We start from the raw sequence: 18,895 nt of genomic DNA on the forward strand, positions 1-18,895 counted from the left end.
AATAAGCAAGAATGTCATGGGCGCAGCGTTTAAAAGGATAAAAAGCAACAAAAATTATGAAATTTCCGAAGACAAGCCAAAAAAAAAATTCAAGAAATTCCAGAGTGTACTTGACAAACGTGCATTCTTCTGTATAAAAACACATACACATTCATATACATATTTACACATATCTGTACATACATACATATGTAGCGTTGTACATGTGTTATTGCATATGTATGGGTGCAACTTGAACTGCGCCTGTGTATTGGTTACCATGGCAGTTACCAACGCTGAAAAGTGACGTCGTTGGAACCTATAAATAACAACTAAAAAAATCAAAAAAAATAAAAATTACAAATTACGTGCTGGGAATTTGCCTTAAAACGAGCTATTAAATTGAAGAAGAAAAAGAAATCGTTAAAACGAATGTACATACATACATATGTATTTATGTGTGTATGCAAGCATATGCGCACCCAACTCATATAAAAAAAAAAACAAATAACTTCAAATCAATTAAATTCGCTTACTTCCTGCATTTACTACATATGGTACATACATACATACAAACCGTTAATAAAAAAATCGCAGCGTTTAATTTCAACAGAAAAATAATGGCAAAATTATTTACAAAGCTAACAACTCCATCCAACAGCGAATCAGATGCGCAGCGCAGCAGCAGCTCCAGCTCCAACGCCAGCACCATCGTTTAGCAATGGAAGCTAGTAGCGCCCACCATCAGAGCACAGCACAGCGCGCGCACATCGCGGCAAAGCTTAGCGCGACGGCCGCAAAATTTCCAAACAATCAGCTAAACACGCTTACGTATATGTACCTACATATTGTATTTCAGCGATCTGTGCGGCCATCAATCGAGCGCTTCACTTCACTACACACACACACACACACACACACACGCACACACATCTCACTCCACCCTGCCACCTACCGCCTCTACTAACCGTATTCACATACGAACCTACTTCCACTACTCACCTCACCACACATGGCGGCAGCGCGCTGCCTTTCCTCTCCTCACCGCACCGCATTGCGCGGCATCACATTACATACCGAGATTTGCTCTTGAAAAATCAACATCAAACCGCCGCGGCTATGAAAACGGTATAAACGAGATTTTTTAGCTGTTTTATTTGCTTTGTTATTTTTTCCTGGTTTTCCGTTTTTCTTTTTTTTGCTTTGCGAAATGTGAGCTCTGTAAGCCGCGAGCCACGAAACGAACTGGAAATCGCGCGCTGCCGCCATTGCACCGCGCCGCGCTGTGTTCGGCAGTTTAGTGTGCGTGTGCTTGTGCACTCGCTTGATTGCGCGTTGCGGCTCTTGTGCGCGGCCTGTTGAATGTAGCAATTATACGTGCGGTGCGGTGAAGCTTCCCATTGTCGGTCGCTTCAGAGTTGCAGATGAGGCTGATGCTGTTAACTTTGATAGTCGAAGATTTTTCTGTGAGACTTTAAACGCGCTCTGTCGCTTTGATTTTGTTAATGGCGTAATTTACGAGCAAATTCATAGGCTTTGCAAAAATATACTAATTATTCGTGATTACCATGGGTTATACAAAGATACTATGCTTAAACCCATATTAGTTGTAAAAAGTATTAAATCTATCCTGAGATGTTGAAAGATGTCGATATCTAATACGGAATACCTTGATTCTCCAGTCTAATGTGACGGAACTCAGATACAGTAAGCTTTGCACTCTGCTATACATCTCAACTCATTTACTGGTATATTAGCTTAAAGCGCCACTTCATGAACACCAAAAGGGTTATTTTTTTTACCATCCGGGTCTGATATACTGACTTCATGAAAGATCGCTAACGAGAAGTTTGTCACTTCTTAACATGAACGCATGTATGTGGACTGTATCGCTTACGTTCTCCCAGGGGGATCCGCGTAAGTGGAACTACGGGCTTAACAACCCCGGGGTGTTCAGTCAAAGGCTACCAGTCCTGAGTCGATGGAGGCTCAACTGGTCGAAGTTTTCGGCTTTCGAGGTCTGACCACACTTTTAATTCTGCTACGACGGGGAACAGATGCCCCGGAGTGCGTCCACCGGCTAGATCGGCAAAACTAGCTGGATGAGCAAGGCGCGCAAGACACGTACATCGAGTGTGTATGAGAATAAGTTTTGCAAGTCTGTGCCAAGCGAGTTGTGCAGGTTGAGCGAGTCAGGCGAGGCTGGCTGGTTGAACTGGTCTGTCTGGCGAGCATTACCCCGGCCTGTTTATGGTGCGGCCCTTCGAAGAGTAACGTGGTGGTTGTGGTTTACCACCCAAATGCGGGTAGAACCGGCAATGGTTCAATGTGGAGTTGCATTTCATCCGGGTGCCGGGACCCAAATAGCGGCAGAGGCTTTAGGTAGGTTACGGCATTACCAAAGTGGTAAGTATGCCCATCACACACTGCCAATTGGTACTGCAGTGCTTGCATTTCAGGGCGCTGATTAAGGCATTGGAATTGATGCGTTGTGCTTATGGGCTTCGTGAGGGGTATAGACTGGCTTCCTTCAACAGGATATTATGTTGCAAAGTAGAAGGGAAATCGGGCTACCCTATGGGTTAAAATTGATTTTGAGTAAAATAAATAATGTCAAAGAACAGCTCCTTAACAAAAAGGGCTGTACTTTGAAATAAAATACGGATGGTCACCGTATTTATAAGAAACTTGTTATTCATTAACAAGAGTGTTTATCCCCACCTAGCCTCCTTTACTCGTCAGGCTTTCCATCAGAACAAAATGTACGCGCATATGAACCTTTCCTCTCGAGTTTTGAACTTCATAGATTTAATCGCTCTCCTCCACCCCTGCCCCTGCACCCAACAAACAAATTTTCCCCATTGCAGCAAAACAGTTTAGACGCCTAGTCACCTGCCTACATCAATAAATGCACAATTCACTGTACAAGCATCCGTTCGTTCGGCAAACCGTCAACCAGCTAACCGCCAACAGCCTATTTGTTCATCCGCCCATCCGTTATTCATCCGGTCATTGAAACGCTCAAATGACTTGTATCTATGCGTAGTAATGGCGGTTGGCCATCTTGTGTCTATTGGCTATTGATTAGCGGCGACACATTCACTAACCAATTCATTTGATGGTGGACCACAATACAAATAAGTAGGCTGGCTTGACTGGTTGGCTGGTTGGCTGGTTGACTAACTGACTTGTGTACTTGTGTGAATTGGCGTTGCGTGTTGTTTTTGGTCTTCATGGTTGAATGGTTAGATGTAACGACATACATAAATGCTTACAAGTGTATGTATGTTTGTAGCTACATATGTGTGCACAAATTTATGCATTTTCAATAAATGTGCTGTTGGTCTGCTGTATGGTTGGTTCATTGGATGGGTAAATGGATGGGTGGATGGATGGTTAGAAAGCCTTGTACCTATAAGCGCTTCTAAATGCCAGCATTGAAAGTGGGATAAATGGTTGATTGGATCGAATGTACGATTGCGCGATTGACTAGAACAGCCTGCATTGAGAACAGTTTGAGTTGATCTATGTATTGAAATGCTCTTGGACATGACTGTATTGATCGCAAAGTTGGTCTGGTCTGGTCTGGTCTGGTCAGTCTTGCCTGGTGGCTCGATTCGTTACATATTTATGGTTGATTGGTTGACAGCTGCCGCTTGAGTGATTAACTTCGCCATCAATATTGGCGATGCGATATCGTTGACCGATCTTGAATTGCAACAGTGTAGCGAATGGGGCGACTCAAAACTGGCTGTCGCAATGAAAAGTCGTCGCCAAGCGGTCGAGTACTACTACAATTTTTGCAAAATACTTAAAGTCAGCGCTCATCTTGTAATAGTTGACTTGAATTTCATCTACAACTATGTACATATGTATGTATATGCTCCATTAATGAAGAATGCTTGCATGGAAGTGTGTGTGTGTGTGTGTGTGTAGGTGTGCTTTGCTGTTGCATTGTGGCCAGTCAGCCAGCGCGCTGTTCCACTCCATTTCCAAAGCGCTATGCTGGCGAACGTCAAGATCGATGTTAACCAGATGGAGCTGTAGACGACAAGAAAGGGAGACGGAGAAAATGCACCATGGTGGCGGCGATTTGCTTACACAGACACACAACTACTGGAGCAATAAAAAGTTGGCATCACAACGATATCACCAACAATTAGAGCAAAAACGCCAAACATCGCCAAACCATTGGCAGTAATTTGAGCTGCTGCGCTGCTGACTTTATTGCCGACTAATATTGTAGATTCTGCCACAGTCAACGTTCGCTTTGGAATGTGCTGCTAGCGCTGGCATAACGTTGTTGCTATTGGCCATGAGATGCCGCTCTACTGTGTGCCTCTCTTTGCACTATGTATGTATGTATGTATGTCTCTTTTCAAGACACCGCAGCTTCCATATACGCGCGCTCCCACCAACTGTGGCTTCGCTTCTCAATGGGCTCATCAAAATTCCGGTTTTTGTTGTTGTCGTCGTCGATCTGGTCGCTGGTTGAAATTTACTCCGCTCACTGGTTGGATCGTCTACTGGTTTTCATAGTTTTTTTTTTTATTATTTTTGGCTTTTTTCTTTTGGTATTGTTTATGCCACCTCAGCCGTCAACATCGCTCTGGGGCTCTTCTTGGCTTCAGATTTTGCTGTACCTACATGCTTCTTACTTGGGGGTTTCAGTGATTTCAGCTCTGTTCAACGTTGACAGCTCTAAACAATATGTATTGCCAACGAACAACAATAAAAATTACAACAACAAAAGTACAAAGAAGACAAAAAAATTGAATGACTACTCGTCGCTCACAACCGCAACGCTGTGCCGAGTGCTTGAGCTGTAGCTATTGAGTTGAGCTGTGATTGCGACTCTGTGCTCCAACGAGTGAAGTGAAGTGGTGGCAAAAGAGGGGAGTAGAAATAAAACCAAAAAATCTACTATTCGATGTGAATGTGATTTTTCAATTGTTCGTGGGTGCGGAGCTCAAGCCGTGGCGTAGAGGAGGAGCAAAGGCAGTGAGAAACTCAATTGTAAGTCACAAGCGAGTGACAGACGACGCTCGGTTGAAGGAAACAAATAAGAAGGAAGCAGTAAAGTACCGATGGCTGTGACAGACGTTGGCAGTACAATAATAAATAAGCCAAAGAAACCGGCGACTGGAGACAATAAAATAAAAGCAACATACATACATACATACCTAAATAATTGCGTATATATCAAATACCAACTATGGGAAATGAAACCACCGCAAAAGCGAATTGTGAAAAATAAAGAAATTAACCAAAGCAACATAAGCTTCTAAGTACAATGGACATTATTCTACAACAAAACCGACAACCGCTAAGCTGCTCAGTGTAAAGGGGAAACAAACCACGAACTTCCTTCCTCGCTTTGTTGCTAAATTAATTGTTGTAATTTTTTATTTTCTCCTTTTTTGTAATGGGGTTAGCGTGAGGTCTTTTTTGATTTCTTTTACTATGACTCATTGGGGAAGCTAGAGTTGCAGCCACGTCTACAACAAATTGCTCTTACGTAGAAAAATGACCATTACAAATAATTGCATATTTCCTTCGCATTCCATCCCAAGATATTCTAGTAGACATGTTTGCTTACAGCGCACTGTTTCCAATTAAGATGTTTCGAGAAAGAACAGCGACATACTCTCCTGTTTCCCGTCTGTCCCACAAGTCACAAGTAACGGCTATAATGTATTCATCAATTTTCCTAACGTGATGGCTGAAATATGGAGATACCTGCCTCATAAATTGACCTCTCATAGCTGTATCTGTCAGCTCATCATGAAAGGAATGTTTGATCTACAGATCCTCCGAGTAGAGACCCGCTTCAGTTCCTTGCTCCATCTTTGAACCATCAGTGTAAAGGGATAGTCCTATATCCCATCCTTCTCTGATCGGCAATCGAATAGGTACCTTGGTAGTTGAGTCCATTTAGCCGGTCCCTTTTTATTTCATTCAGTATTGCTACAAGCCCGAAATTGGTTGGCTTCCGCGTATTGGTTCCCCTGAGTTTTAGGGCACTCTTTGCAGCCGTACCATGGATGAAAATATGCAGTGGTTGCAGATGAAATATTATATTGAGACCTTCCGGGGGTGCGCTACTGACTGCTGCCGATATGCCGAGGAAGCTTAATCGAATAGAGTTTGAACACTAATTTTTACGATTTACAAAATAACTAAGTGCGCCCAAATTTTTTTGAATTCCTAATGCACCCGCCATGTTTCCATGTCTCGTCTCCTTTTCCTAACCGAGTTCTCGCTTCTCTTCGGTTAAGATATCGGTGGATGTTAGATGTACCATAAACTTAAGGTTTTACCTTCTTATCTAGGTTGGCAAATGCTGCACTGACGGTCTTGGTGCTGCATCGGACCTTTTCTGCTGGTTCTGATGCGATAAGATTGGCTGCTCGCACTACGTTTTTTTTTTTTTAATAAGATTAAGAGAGTCGGTGTGTCGTCTAGTCTGAAACCGAGTTTGTTTTCGAAAGACTAGTAGAGGTCCCTCGCAAATTGAACGGAGTTAAAAGTTTGCTCAACGTCTTTTTGTCGAAGCAGGTTTAAAACTATAGAAAAAGACGGTGTATGCCCATCTGATGATTGGCGCAAACGGCGGGATCTCATATTTCGGGTGAAACCAGTTTCCGATTTTAATCTCCATCTCTGCATTACTTCATCGCTGTATTATTTTATGATAACATTCTCCCAACGATGTTCTGATTGTCAGCTTATCGAGCTCCAAATACGTTGAATTTCCATCCTTTTCTCCTGGTATTCTCTCCATTGCAGAGAAAATTCTCGGGAGAGATAAGTGTCCGCCTCCAACAGCCCATCTGGATTTTTTTGTCGCCAAGCAGGATATTAACAAAGTGCCTTCTAAGGAGCTCATCGAAGCGCTCTTTGGTTTTGATATCCTGTGCTCCTCCGTCGTGTCGTGCACACAAATCAGGCGATTGCTTTCAAACGTATCTTTTATCTGGTCTAGCAAACCTACATACATATGTATGTGTGTATATCAAACGAATCGTCTTATTAATGGCTTCTTCTTCTTGATGGTCACTGTAACTGCAAAGCAATTTTGGCCGAATGTGGAGTTCTCATCCGAGACATTGTCTTACTTCTCATTGGGAGGGGTTCCAAACCCAGAGTTGCACAAAATACTCCTTTCAAAGAACTAAGATCCAGTACTAAGAAGAGGGGGCTTAGCGACTATCTCTTCACAAAAGAACTTTAAACTAAAACAGCTTAGCCTTGACACTTAAGCAGGGATCACACGATTTGTACATTTGTACATTCACATTTACTTTGTAAGGCATGCCTTTAAATCTACTCATCCAAGCTGCTTCACGATATGCCTAGAATACCTACTCTATCACTTCCTGTAGCGCTCTACGTCGATCATACTCTCTCTCCCTCTCTCTCCAGCTGATCTTGAAGCGGGGGTGGATACCATACATATGTACATCCTACGTAAGTGCTGTCAGATTTTTTGTGTTATTTCTTGCATTGCTTTACGCCTACTCCGGAGTACAATAAAAATGAAGGGAGGAATATTACTAAAAAAATATATATGTACAAAAACGGAATAAAAGAAAAATACCGATGCCGTCAATTCGATGTCTGAGTGCGCTGTGGGTGCCTAGTACGCACATATCCAAATACATACATACATATAAATATAGTTACATATGTACGCGCATTTGAATGGGGATAAAATAAACAAACAAATATCAAGCGTCAGTCAAGCAATTATTGAGCCGAACGTGAGCACAAAACTCTGAATTGGGACTGCGTTTCATGGTTGTTTGTGATTTTCCAATGATCGTGCTGATCGGAGTCGGACAGTTGCCTAGCAGGCCAAAAACAGAGTTGTTGCGTTGCTCGTCGAAATCTTTGTTTAGCTGAAGATGTTGAAATAATAAGTGGTTTTTATTCGAAATTTAACGCCAAGTGAGAAAAGAGAAAATGTACATAAATACATACATAATTAAATAAAATAAAGTGAAAAAAATATTCCAAACTAATAATCTACCATAAAATTTGTGCTTTAGTCAGGCGGATGCTGCCGCGGTAACACAAATTCCTCACTTAAATAATAATTATTAACACAAATTTTGAATGTTAAACGCAATGACCGGTTTTCTACGCCGCATATGCTATTCGTATGAGAGAAATGTGTGGTGAAAAGAAATACAAATATTTTTTTTATTTATTTATAGGTATTTTCTTTCTTGCAGTTTGTCGTGGTTTTTAGTAGCAGCTAGACGACTTAGAGATCTTGAAACGCGTACGTATGTGTGTACGTACATAAATAAAAAACTAGAATAAACGCAATTTAAGTAGAATCGCCACTAAGCAAAGACCGAAATATTTACAAAGTATGACAAATGGAGTAAACTTAGTGAAGAGAGTGTAAAAAGAAAAACAACTGCCTATTAGCTATAAAAGGTTGAAGGAGAAGTAAGTGAACGGTGGGCAGAGCAGCGAAAATTAACTAGCAAACAAGAAGTGAGTTAAGAAATTAATAAAAAGTGGTTGAAAATGAAAATTATGAATAGATCCATAAAAAAGTTCACAAATTAAACGAACAATTTTTTTTTTGTAAATGTGTGCAATAAAATTGTTGAAATCCCATTATTTACCAACTATAATATAAAAAAAAAATTATTTATAAAAAAGCGTTTGACAAAAAAATAATGCAAATATGGGAAAAATTTCAAAAATAAAAAATTTTATTTACAAAACCTAAATAACTAAAACTCAAAAAAAAATTGAATTGAAAAAAATTAAAAGCTGAAAGTTATAAGAAACTAGCGTGTGAAAAATTAATATAAAAATTTAGTACAAAAGTTTCAAACAAAATATGTAATGAAATTTTTTTACATTATTTAAATTTCACAAAATCAAAAAATAAACAAATCAAAGAGTTACAAGTTACGAGTTAACAAATATATTTAACTAAAAAAAATGTAATGAAATAAAGTTTGTGAAAAACAGACAACACAACAACAACATAAGCAAAATAAGAGGCGTGGGAAAAAATTAAAAAAAAAATTAATTTTTATAAATTTAAAAAATAAAACTGAATTTAAATGAATATGCATCCAAAATGAAGTATTGCACAAAACTTAGCACACGCGCCCCGCAAAAGTGACTTTCATGCATTACGCTGCCGCATAGCGTTGCCGCAGCTGACTTCCCAACAGCAACTTGTCTAGGCAACAAACCAATTCAACGATTCGGCAATTCAGCAGTGCAACAATTTATGGTAAAAACAACAACAACAACAGAAACCCATAAAGATCGAAAAACCTCGTCAGCAATCCATCAACTCAGCAATTTTTCATTTCACTCAGCAATTCAACAGTCGAGTGCAGCAGCTAGCCATCAACCAACCAACCAACCGATCCATTCCTAAAATCAACATAGTGTGACCAATAGTGCGACCGACCTACCGCACTTGCACCCGCACATACACGCACGCACATATATGTACTCCGAATATTGGAACCAGCAAGCAAAACGAACAAACATTATTTTCAACATTGCAGAGAGCCGCTAGTAGTATTTGGCAATCATTGAACCTGCAACCGGCGCGCGCATCAACTGAGGTCAGTAACATCAACTGTGTACAAGTCACGTTTGTTTACTTCATAAAATACATACATATGTACATAGATAGATATCTAGCTATACAAACATATGAATAGAGCTATGCCTATAAAAGTTGTTGGCTGAAAACCATAGTTGGACAATAGCTTTGAATTTTTGCATCCACACCCACAAATCAGTTGAGCTATAAATACGTACGTACGTATGTATGTATGTATGTAGCTACACAAATACACATAAGTGGATATCCATATGCGCTTAATATCGCTGCTGCTACTTTCTGCCTTTGTGCATCCAACGGCATGTCGGCTACGCGTCGCCAACTAAGCCACTCAGTTTGAAGCGGCTGTTTTTTTCCTTACTATTTTTAATGCCATTTTCATTTCATTTATTTTTTATTATTTAATTCTTTATTTGTGCGCTGATTTGAAATTTCGCTTTCAATACGAATTCCAATTTCAAAATATCAACGACAGCGACCAGCGTAGCAATCCCATTTCTGGTTCAACGCTTACTTCATACGAGCTGCGCCCGCCATATTTGTATGTACGAGGCGTTTTGTTGCATTACTTTGACTCACTTTATTCGCGATTTTTTCGCAATTTTTTTTAACGTAAAATTTTTTTTTGGCTATGCTTTTATTACATTTGTATGTATGTATGTATGTATGTACATATTTGTTTTCGTTAGTTCATTTCAGCATATGTGCCCTTTATTTTCATTTCCAATTTGCGTTTGTACATTTAGGTGTATGTATGTGTGTTTGCATTTATGGATTTTTGTACGTTTACGCCCCAACTCGCTTTGATTTGGCGCGCCGCTCCAGCGTGCATCGCGAATCGCATCTCATGGGACAGCGCGTGGTTCAATAGCGCATAGATATGTACATATGTATATATGGCAACGTGATTGCCGCATATGCCACTGCCACAAACCGTTTCGGTTCAATATGTCGCGCACTGTTGGGACCAATGAAGCATGTGGGAGCTTGTGTACAGTGTGCGGTGATTGCTTATGACTTCATTTTAGTAATTGTAATTAATTAAACATCTTAATACATATATATTTACTTCCATTCGAGCTTTAAAGTCAGGTCAGTTATCGGGTATAGTAAGCTCGAAAACTTTGGTTAAGTCAGTTAGGAAGTTGTATAGTATTTATTTTGAGGAATTCCTTTTTGAATGCAAGAACCCACTTTAGGACCCATTAACTGTTTAGCAGCATATTTCAGCTTTCAGGGTCTTCAGCTTTCATGGCCAAAGAAATTTAATTAAATTTTTCGAAAGTTATGCTAAATTCTAAATTTCACAATTTCCGCGATTTTAAAAGTTCAATTTTTAAATATCTCAAAAACTAATATAGTTACTAAACCGGTTTTGGTCTCGTTCTGTAGTTTATATTTAGCAATATAAAATAAAATATATAAAACAGTATGAAAAATAGAAAAATACAGAATTCCAAAATTAAAAAAAATTGTAAAAGCAAAAAACTTATAAAAATTGTTGGCAAATTTTTTTTCAATACCTCCAACTGATCTTGAAAGATCCTCAAATTTTCAGTGTTGGCCAGCGAAAGCTTTTATTTTGTGACAGCCGTATTCAAATTGTACAGAAAGCTTTAAAAAAGCTTTGGCACATTGTTTTAAATAAATGAATTTTAGAACTTTGATTTTTTTCCCAAAATCTAAATAAAGTTAGGTCAAAGAATTTATCTTATTTATTTAAATTTATTTTTAATTTAGAGTTTACAATAATACATATATTTTTTTCAACTTAGAATTTTAGGAATTTTAAGATAAGTGAGAGGTATTTAGAAAAAAATTTGCCAAAAATGTATGTATGCAAGTGGTCGCTTTTACTAGTTTTTAAATTTCACAATAAAGTTTTATCCTATTTTTAATTTTTATGAATATATTATTTGAATTGGTTATTTACCAAAGGGAATAAGTCAGCACTTTTTCCGATATGACCATTTCATTTGGTAATTAACCGAATCATATACCAGAACCATTCTAGAACTACTATAATCGCTTTCGAGATACTCAACAATATTCAGAAAATTATGAAATTTTGAGCTTTCAGAAATATTTAAAACAATTTTTTTTCCATTGGCAGAACTTTGTTATATGACAGAAGGAAAATACATTCAAATAGAAAATGGTCGATTTAACAAGTATTGTGTATGTATGCCTATGCAAATCCTACTTTCATTCATTCTCTGATGAATTTACCGTTTTTGTTTAAATTGCTTCTGAAAGATCCACCAGTTCTTCTACTACATATGTGTATTTTAAATGTTTCTTTTTTAACCCAATAACAAAGACTGGACATTCACTCAGCAAATCCTGATTACTATACGCTATCTTTAACCTGACAGCTGTGACAAGTTCTATTACAGTTACGACCCGGTCTTGGCACATTGCTTACCTAGTGGCCAAAGTCCCGTGTTGGTTGCTATTATTCGGAGTGCTTCTCTGCTTGGTGTTAGGCCAGAATTCCCTTAATATCTTACAAGCCAGTATATCTGAGCACCGGGTTTCTAATCAATCCAAGACAACGCTAATAGTCTAGGCCGAAATATTCTTTAGTGAGCAGAAAAATGCAGAGCTCGTGTAGCTAAGCCACTATTTCCTTTGGCACTTTGCCCTTTAATTGGTCTCCCAGGCCCTGCGGATTGGTAGCGCGCATTGCTAACCACCCACCACAGCAGTCACCAGCAATATGATTTTAAGAAATATTTTTTTACCCTGGTTAGGAATTGCATATATTCATTTCTATGCTGGCTTATATAGTTGCATACTTTAAGGCGGGTTCGTTATTTACACTACACAGAAACTTCCTCAATAAATTTTAGAGCTTTCATCAAAGGAAGCAGTTACTGAGTACCTACTTTTCTATCTTTTCTTCGGCGTTGTGCCATACTCAGTGTCACTTAAGCCACGCTTTTTATTTTCATTTGTATGGGTCGGCACCTCTTTCAGTGCATTTTTTCCCTTTATGATCATGATACTAAATCTATATTCTTTCTGCTGAATAAAATTCTTGATTGAAATTAGTTGGAATATTTAGATTCCAATTATGAATCTTTTTATAGATGCTAAGTAAACTTGTCTTTCGTCTATAATAACCATTGCCATTTATGCTACAAATCAAATACTTTCAGATGCATTATTTTCACATATATTTCTAAAACTCATCAAATCACCGATTTTTGAACACCGTGCAACTGCGTCATCACTTAACTTTATGTGCGCCTACAAAAAGTGCGCTTATAGTTAAGCGTTTCGCTTCACTATAGTGCGCAAATATTGAGCGTGGGGCGTTGCACGCCAAAAAGAAATATTAAGTAATAAAAAGGCAATGAAGGCAAAAATTAACTTATGGAAAATAGGACTAAAAAATAACTGCATATACATACGTATAGGCGCAGACATGAATTTCAATTTCAATTTGTATTTGCGTTTCTTCGTATACGCATTTGTGCAAATATATTTGAGCCTTGCAGGAAAATTTGCGCTTAAATTCTTAAACTCGGTGCTTACTATTTTAAATGTTTCTGCATCTTCAAGAATTAAGATAGATAAATTTGGTTAGTTTTCATTAGTGCAGTTATACAGAATACTGAGTTAAAATTTTTTTTTTTTGGCATTCATAAAAAGCAAAGTAGAAGTTGCTGAGAAGAACCCGGAAACATAGAATATCATTTATTATCAATGTCTAAGGAAAAATTCGAGTGAGCCCAAAAATTCCACAAAATCAGAAAAAATCTCGAAATAAGTTCCAAAAAAATTCCGAAAGTTACCGCAAAATGTAACATCAATAAAACCAAATAATCCGAAAAACCCCATATGGAAATCTTAAGAAAAATGCAGAAAAAGATTGCGAAGTGTGCCGAAAGAAACTTAAAAATAGAACACCAAGAATACCGAATAATCCGGAGAAAAACCAAAACGTAAAACCTGCAGAAAAAAATCATTGGTAAATACTAAAAAGTCTCGAAACTCCTGAAAATCACTCCATACTTCATCTTGTTATCCAATGCTCAAGGCAATCTCAAATCCCGAAAATCCCACACGAATGCCGAATAATCTTGACAAAATCCGAGAACCAAAACCAGGAGAGTTTCAAAACATCGGAAAAAAATCTCAAAAAACCTTGTAAAGTCTCGAAAAACCCCGAAAAATGGTATCTCCAAAGAATGCGTTGCAGAATTTGTTTGCTTTTCATTTTAAAATCAAAAAATTATTTTCTTGTTTGTTACACTCTTAGAAGTTTTTCCCTACAGGGCACTGCACCGGCATGTGCCACTGTTTATAGAGTGCATACAAGCACATGTGCACCCTATGTTTACCTACAAGTACAAACAACTGTATTTTTTTGTTTACTTACAAATATTCATTCACTGTAAGTGCATTTGAGCATACATACGTGTACATGGACATTTATATTTTTATGTATGTATATACATACGTTCGTACATATGTATGTATGTATGTACTATATAACGATATATTTATGTATACATATTTGCCCTCTGTATGTTGCATTTTTAATTGCTGACTCACCGTGGCATCCGCCTACTGTACCTACATACATACATACATGGCCGCCAGATAGTTATCTTTGGTTGTCTGAGTGTGGTGCCTAGGTGCCTGCACGCAAGGATCCTGTTGCCACCACTCCCATTTGAGTTCTTGTTTTTATACTCTCTTAAATATAAAAAAAAAATTGTCATGCTTTTCCTGCCCCACGCTCTTCTTCACATACATGTGCACTTATGCATACGAAATTGAAATGTCATGCCAGTTATAAAGGTTTTACTAAATTTTCCCCAATGGAATTGGCAAAATTTTGTTTGTAAAATTTTAATTGCGACTCAGTTTATAGTGTAGTTGCATCGTAAATATTGAACGACTCACATTCGATTGCATGTGAATATATACATACATATGTACATATGTATGCATGTGTGAATATTTGTAAGCACGAGCACATACATTTGTAGTTATTTACTTATGCAAGTATACAAATATATCAATAATTTAGGTCTCTGTGGATTCTTGCAAATTTTAATATTTCTCTCTGCATTTAGTAAATTTATGCACAGGTCTTTGGGGATATGTTAGCGCAATCGTAAATTCATTTAAACATTTAGATAATAGTCAAATCTGCATTTGTAATTATCATGTAAATATTTATTTTAGTTTATTGGCCATAGTTAATGTCCTTAATTTGTGGGTTGGGCAGAAGAATGTTTCCAAATAGCAGTCGCCACTCGGCAGGCAATGGAAAACTTTCGAGTATGTATATTTCTGCCATGAAAGGCAGCTTCTTATGAAAAATACAATAGCCTTTCCAAGTTGGAGTAAAACTATAGGTGTCTCCCTTTTTTCTGACAACAATAAAACGCATGCCACCATCCGTCGCATCAAAACAAAATTCTTCAACATCTTGCTTAAATGCGGCCATGCCCCAATGGAAGAGAAGGGCATGACATCCTAGGATCTCTTCAAGAGCGCTTGGAGCGCGCATAAGAGCTGCTTCCGTCACGATATCAAAAGGAAGGGATCTGAAAACACAACAGACTGCCAGCATCTTTGCACCTCGACTCTCACACCTACTCTCTGAGAACATTCTTAAAAATACCGAACATAATCGGATTCCAGTGAGTCCGAAAGAACAACTGGTTCGATGAGAAATGTCACGAAGCTGCAGAGGGAAAATAAATATATCTGCTCGGATCAATTTTACAAATTTTTGTGAGAAATGTACGCTTGTCCGTCAGCTCAATTGAATAAATCATAAAATATTTTTCTTCTTTTCAAATTAATAAGAAATTATTATTAAATAATTTTACATAACAAATAGCAGGCTTACTTCTCCAGCCTCCATAATTTAAGGGTACATTAGCTTCTGTCACAAAGTTTCGTTCAAAATTTTACAGGAACTTGTTGCGGTCTCAAAACCTTGCTTAGATCACCGAACTTTGTTGATTAACTCAGTGAGAAAGAAGAAATTTATTCAGTAAAAAATTGTTTGGCTAGGCGCCGCACAGTGTAAGATTTGACCCATCTAGCTGCTTTTAATTCTGTAATTCGAAAACTATTGAAGATAGATTAATGAAATTTTGCACAGGGTACGTTATAAGATAGGCGAAGCTTTTTACAAAAAATTGGTAATTTATAGTTACTGTCATGCCACCCTATTATATAACTGCAATTTTAAAAAATGCAAAAACTGAAATATTTAACTAATTACAAACGCTAAAATGCCTAAAATTTTTATTTAGAATTTCCCTATAACAGGACTGACAAACTGACAGAAATGGACTTAAAAATAAATATATTTTTTTTTTAATTACACTGGTCTACAAGGGTTTTGCGAATAAGACGGGACCTGGTGTTTCCGAACGGATTTTTCGTGCTGAACACGAATCTGGGGTCCAAAACTTCCCATCACGTCACGTTTTCGAGAAAAAAGGGGTTGAAACCCCTAAAAACAGCGTTTTTGGACATTTTCGAAAAATTGTAGAGCCGAACCCTAACGTGCTACAAACTTTGCATATGTCAGAAATTAAAGGTAAAATTGTGCCCTTTCGAATGAGCCTTATGCCAAGTTGATCGCATGTGCCCTTGGAGCAGGGGGTGTATTTGTGTCTAGGGGTGCAGGAAAAAACAGCGTTTTTGGCCATTTTTGAAAAATTGTAGAGCTGAACCCTGACGTGCTACAAACTTTGTATATGTCAGAAATTAAAGGCTAAATCGTGCCCTTTCGAATGAGCCCTATGCCGAATTAATCGCATGCACCCTTAGATCAGGGGGTGTATTTGTGTCTAGGAGTCCAGGGAAAATTGATCGCAGAAAGAATTTCATCTTAAACGACCATACAAAACCATATAAAATTTTTAAAATCTAACTGCAGATTCGTAATCAGCGACTTTTAATATAGTTAAAACCTTGGCATTATTAATTTTCTATGATCGTTTAAGATTAAATTCTTTCTGTGATCAATTTTTCCTGCACCCCTAAACACAAATACACCCCCTGCTTTAAGGGTGCACGCGATCAATTCGGCATAGGGCTCATTCGAAAGGGCACGGTTTAGCCTTTAATTTCTGATATATGCAAAATTTGTACCACGTCAGGGTTCAGCTCTATAATTTTTCGAAAATGGCCAAAAACGCTGTTTTTAGGGGTTTCAACCCCTTTTTTCTCGAAAACGTGACGTGATGGGACATTTTTGACCCCGGATTCGTGTTCAGCACGAAAAATCCGTTCAGAAACACCAGGTCCCGTCTTATTCGCAGAAAAAAAGTTGAAATTTGTAGACCAGTGTTATGGGCGTGGAAAATATCGACAAAAAAGTCAAGTTGTGTCAACATAATTCCGTTATAAGTTCAATATTTCTTGCTCTATTTACAAAAATGGGATACCATTGGAAATGTAATGAATCAGGCTTCTTCTATTCAAAGCAAAAATTTCAACTTTTGTCTAGAATTTTTTAAAGAAAATTAACGCAGAGAAAAACAGCGAAAAAGCTTTTCTTAAAGTTTCGGACCTTTTACTTAAATTTATTTGAATAGTTCGAGTAAAAGGTCTGAAATGTTAAGAAAAGACAATTGCTTAGGTCTGTATTCATTTGGCCCATTGTCGCTATTCAAGTGCATGACACATACATATACATATGTAGTATGTCCTTCGTCTCCGGTTGGATACCAGTAGGCGCTATGTAAGTTAGTTAGTAGCCTCAACACTTATGTGGAAAATATTCTTTATTTGAAGTCATTCGAATATCTTTAACTATTTATTATATATGTATATATGTCCGACTGACAACTTTCTTTGTTATAAGGAAGTGTTTGCTCTAGCTTTATTGGGGTCTTGCGAACAAATACGCAGCTGCTTGGAAAACAAATCTAGAAATGTGGCTGGCATGAATACATTTTTCTACCTCTTTTTCAAATTGTTTTTTTTTTCGTAAACTTTTACTTCAAATTATTGTAGGAAATGACTTCACAAATTCGCTTGAACAGTACCCTGCAGGAAATATGTCTAACTATAAGTCAACTTGAAGTTGTTTAGGGAGGAACTAAAGGTTTGAGAAAAGCTAATTAGCTCTCAATTCGACTTCTACTAAAATTTAACTAACTACTTTTGGACATAAAATATCAATAATAAAAAAACATACTTTTTAAATTTTTTTGTTTGATTATTTATTTACTTTATTTAACATTACATTTTTGTTTAAATGTTCTGCTATAGGTGGTCCCATATTCGAATTTCAGACATAACTTCAAAATGCAATCGAAAAAGTGTTTGTGAAGTGCATGACTCCTGCATTACTTTTCAATTAGTTTCAAGTTTTGGGTTTTTGTAGCTAACTACAAGTTATATATTTAATCCCACAAAAAAGCTAACTACAAGTGTGTCTATGTACATTCACACTTGTGGCTGTGAGTTTAAAATTTGCATTTGCATCTTTTATCGCGGTTATAATGCTGAAGTAGGATTTTCATACAGCTGAGCCACTTTTGCCTTTATAAAAGTTGTTGATATCAATATGCAGACAAAAGTTTGAATAAAATTTACTTATTCAAATACACATGAATAGATAGGTAAGTCTATGCCAGCAATTGTGTACGCTTTCGCTGTCTAGGCGAGAAGTGCATGAATGAACTGAGTAAGCGAATTGGGCCCACGCGCTGCCAGCCAACCAACCAGCCGACTAGATACCCGATTAACGTAGGGGGATTTCAGCCGAATATTTAGAGTGCCATAAACGCTCCCAACAAACAGCTCTCAATAGTAGATCAGCTAACAAGAGCCACCAGCCGATGGACGCCTTTCAAACACACAGCTGTGCTTGCTAGCAAGTTGCCTCGAACGTTGGCGGTGTGACCAGCTGTGTGCTGCACGACAATGATTACTCATGAATAGCTATGTACGGGTATGTATTTATGGATATATGATGTGGTTATGTATGCTGGTATGAAGTGTAGTTAAGCGCACGCAGCTCTAACTTTAAAGCCACCAAGCCAGAGGGATTTTCTCTCAAATTTGCATTCATGAAAAAATTTCATCAGCGCCAGGCAAAATCTGTAGGAAAAATAAAAAAAATATGTATGTAAATACTCGCATTTTGGCAACGCATAACTATAAAAATATTTGTAACAAGCTGGAGTGAGAAACAATAAAATGCGTGCCCTGAAGGTGGAGTTGTGTGGCTTCAAGCCACTGGCTTGGGGTTCAAATGTACGAAAAAAAAAACGAACGAATGAACAACATAAAATCTATACGGCAAATTAT

The 18,895-nt window shown here is 37.8% G+C and overlaps 1 protein-coding gene across 3 annotated transcripts in view; it reads left to right on the top strand.

Annotated features, from left to right (window-relative positions):
- Positions 1-1,083: 1,083 nt before the first annotated feature.
- Positions 1,084-18,895, top strand: part of LOC118743199 (apoptosis-stimulating of p53 protein 1) — a 160,911-nt gene continuing 143,099 nt past the window's right edge. Inside the window, exon 1 of one of the 3 annotated variants that reach the window (XM_036475754.1) lies at positions 1,084-1,107. In XM_036475754.1, coding sequence (XP_036331647.1) covers positions 1,099-1,107 — 9 coding nt within the window. In that variant the 5' untranslated portion in view covers positions 1,084-1,098. Of the gene's footprint in view, positions 1,108-9,025; positions 9,591-18,503; positions 18,531-18,895 lie in introns of those variants that run through there. The other 2 variants (XM_036475755.1, XM_036475753.1) reach the window with 2 other exon arrangements.

This window comes from Rhagoletis pomonella, unplaced genomic scaffold (assembly GCF_013731165.1).
Source record: "Rhagoletis pomonella isolate Grant_MI unplaced genomic scaffold, Rhpom_1.0 Rhpom_scaffold_00007, whole genome shotgun sequence".
NCBI classification, from domain to species: domain Eukaryota; kingdom Metazoa; phylum Arthropoda; class Insecta; order Diptera; family Tephritidae; genus Rhagoletis; species Rhagoletis pomonella.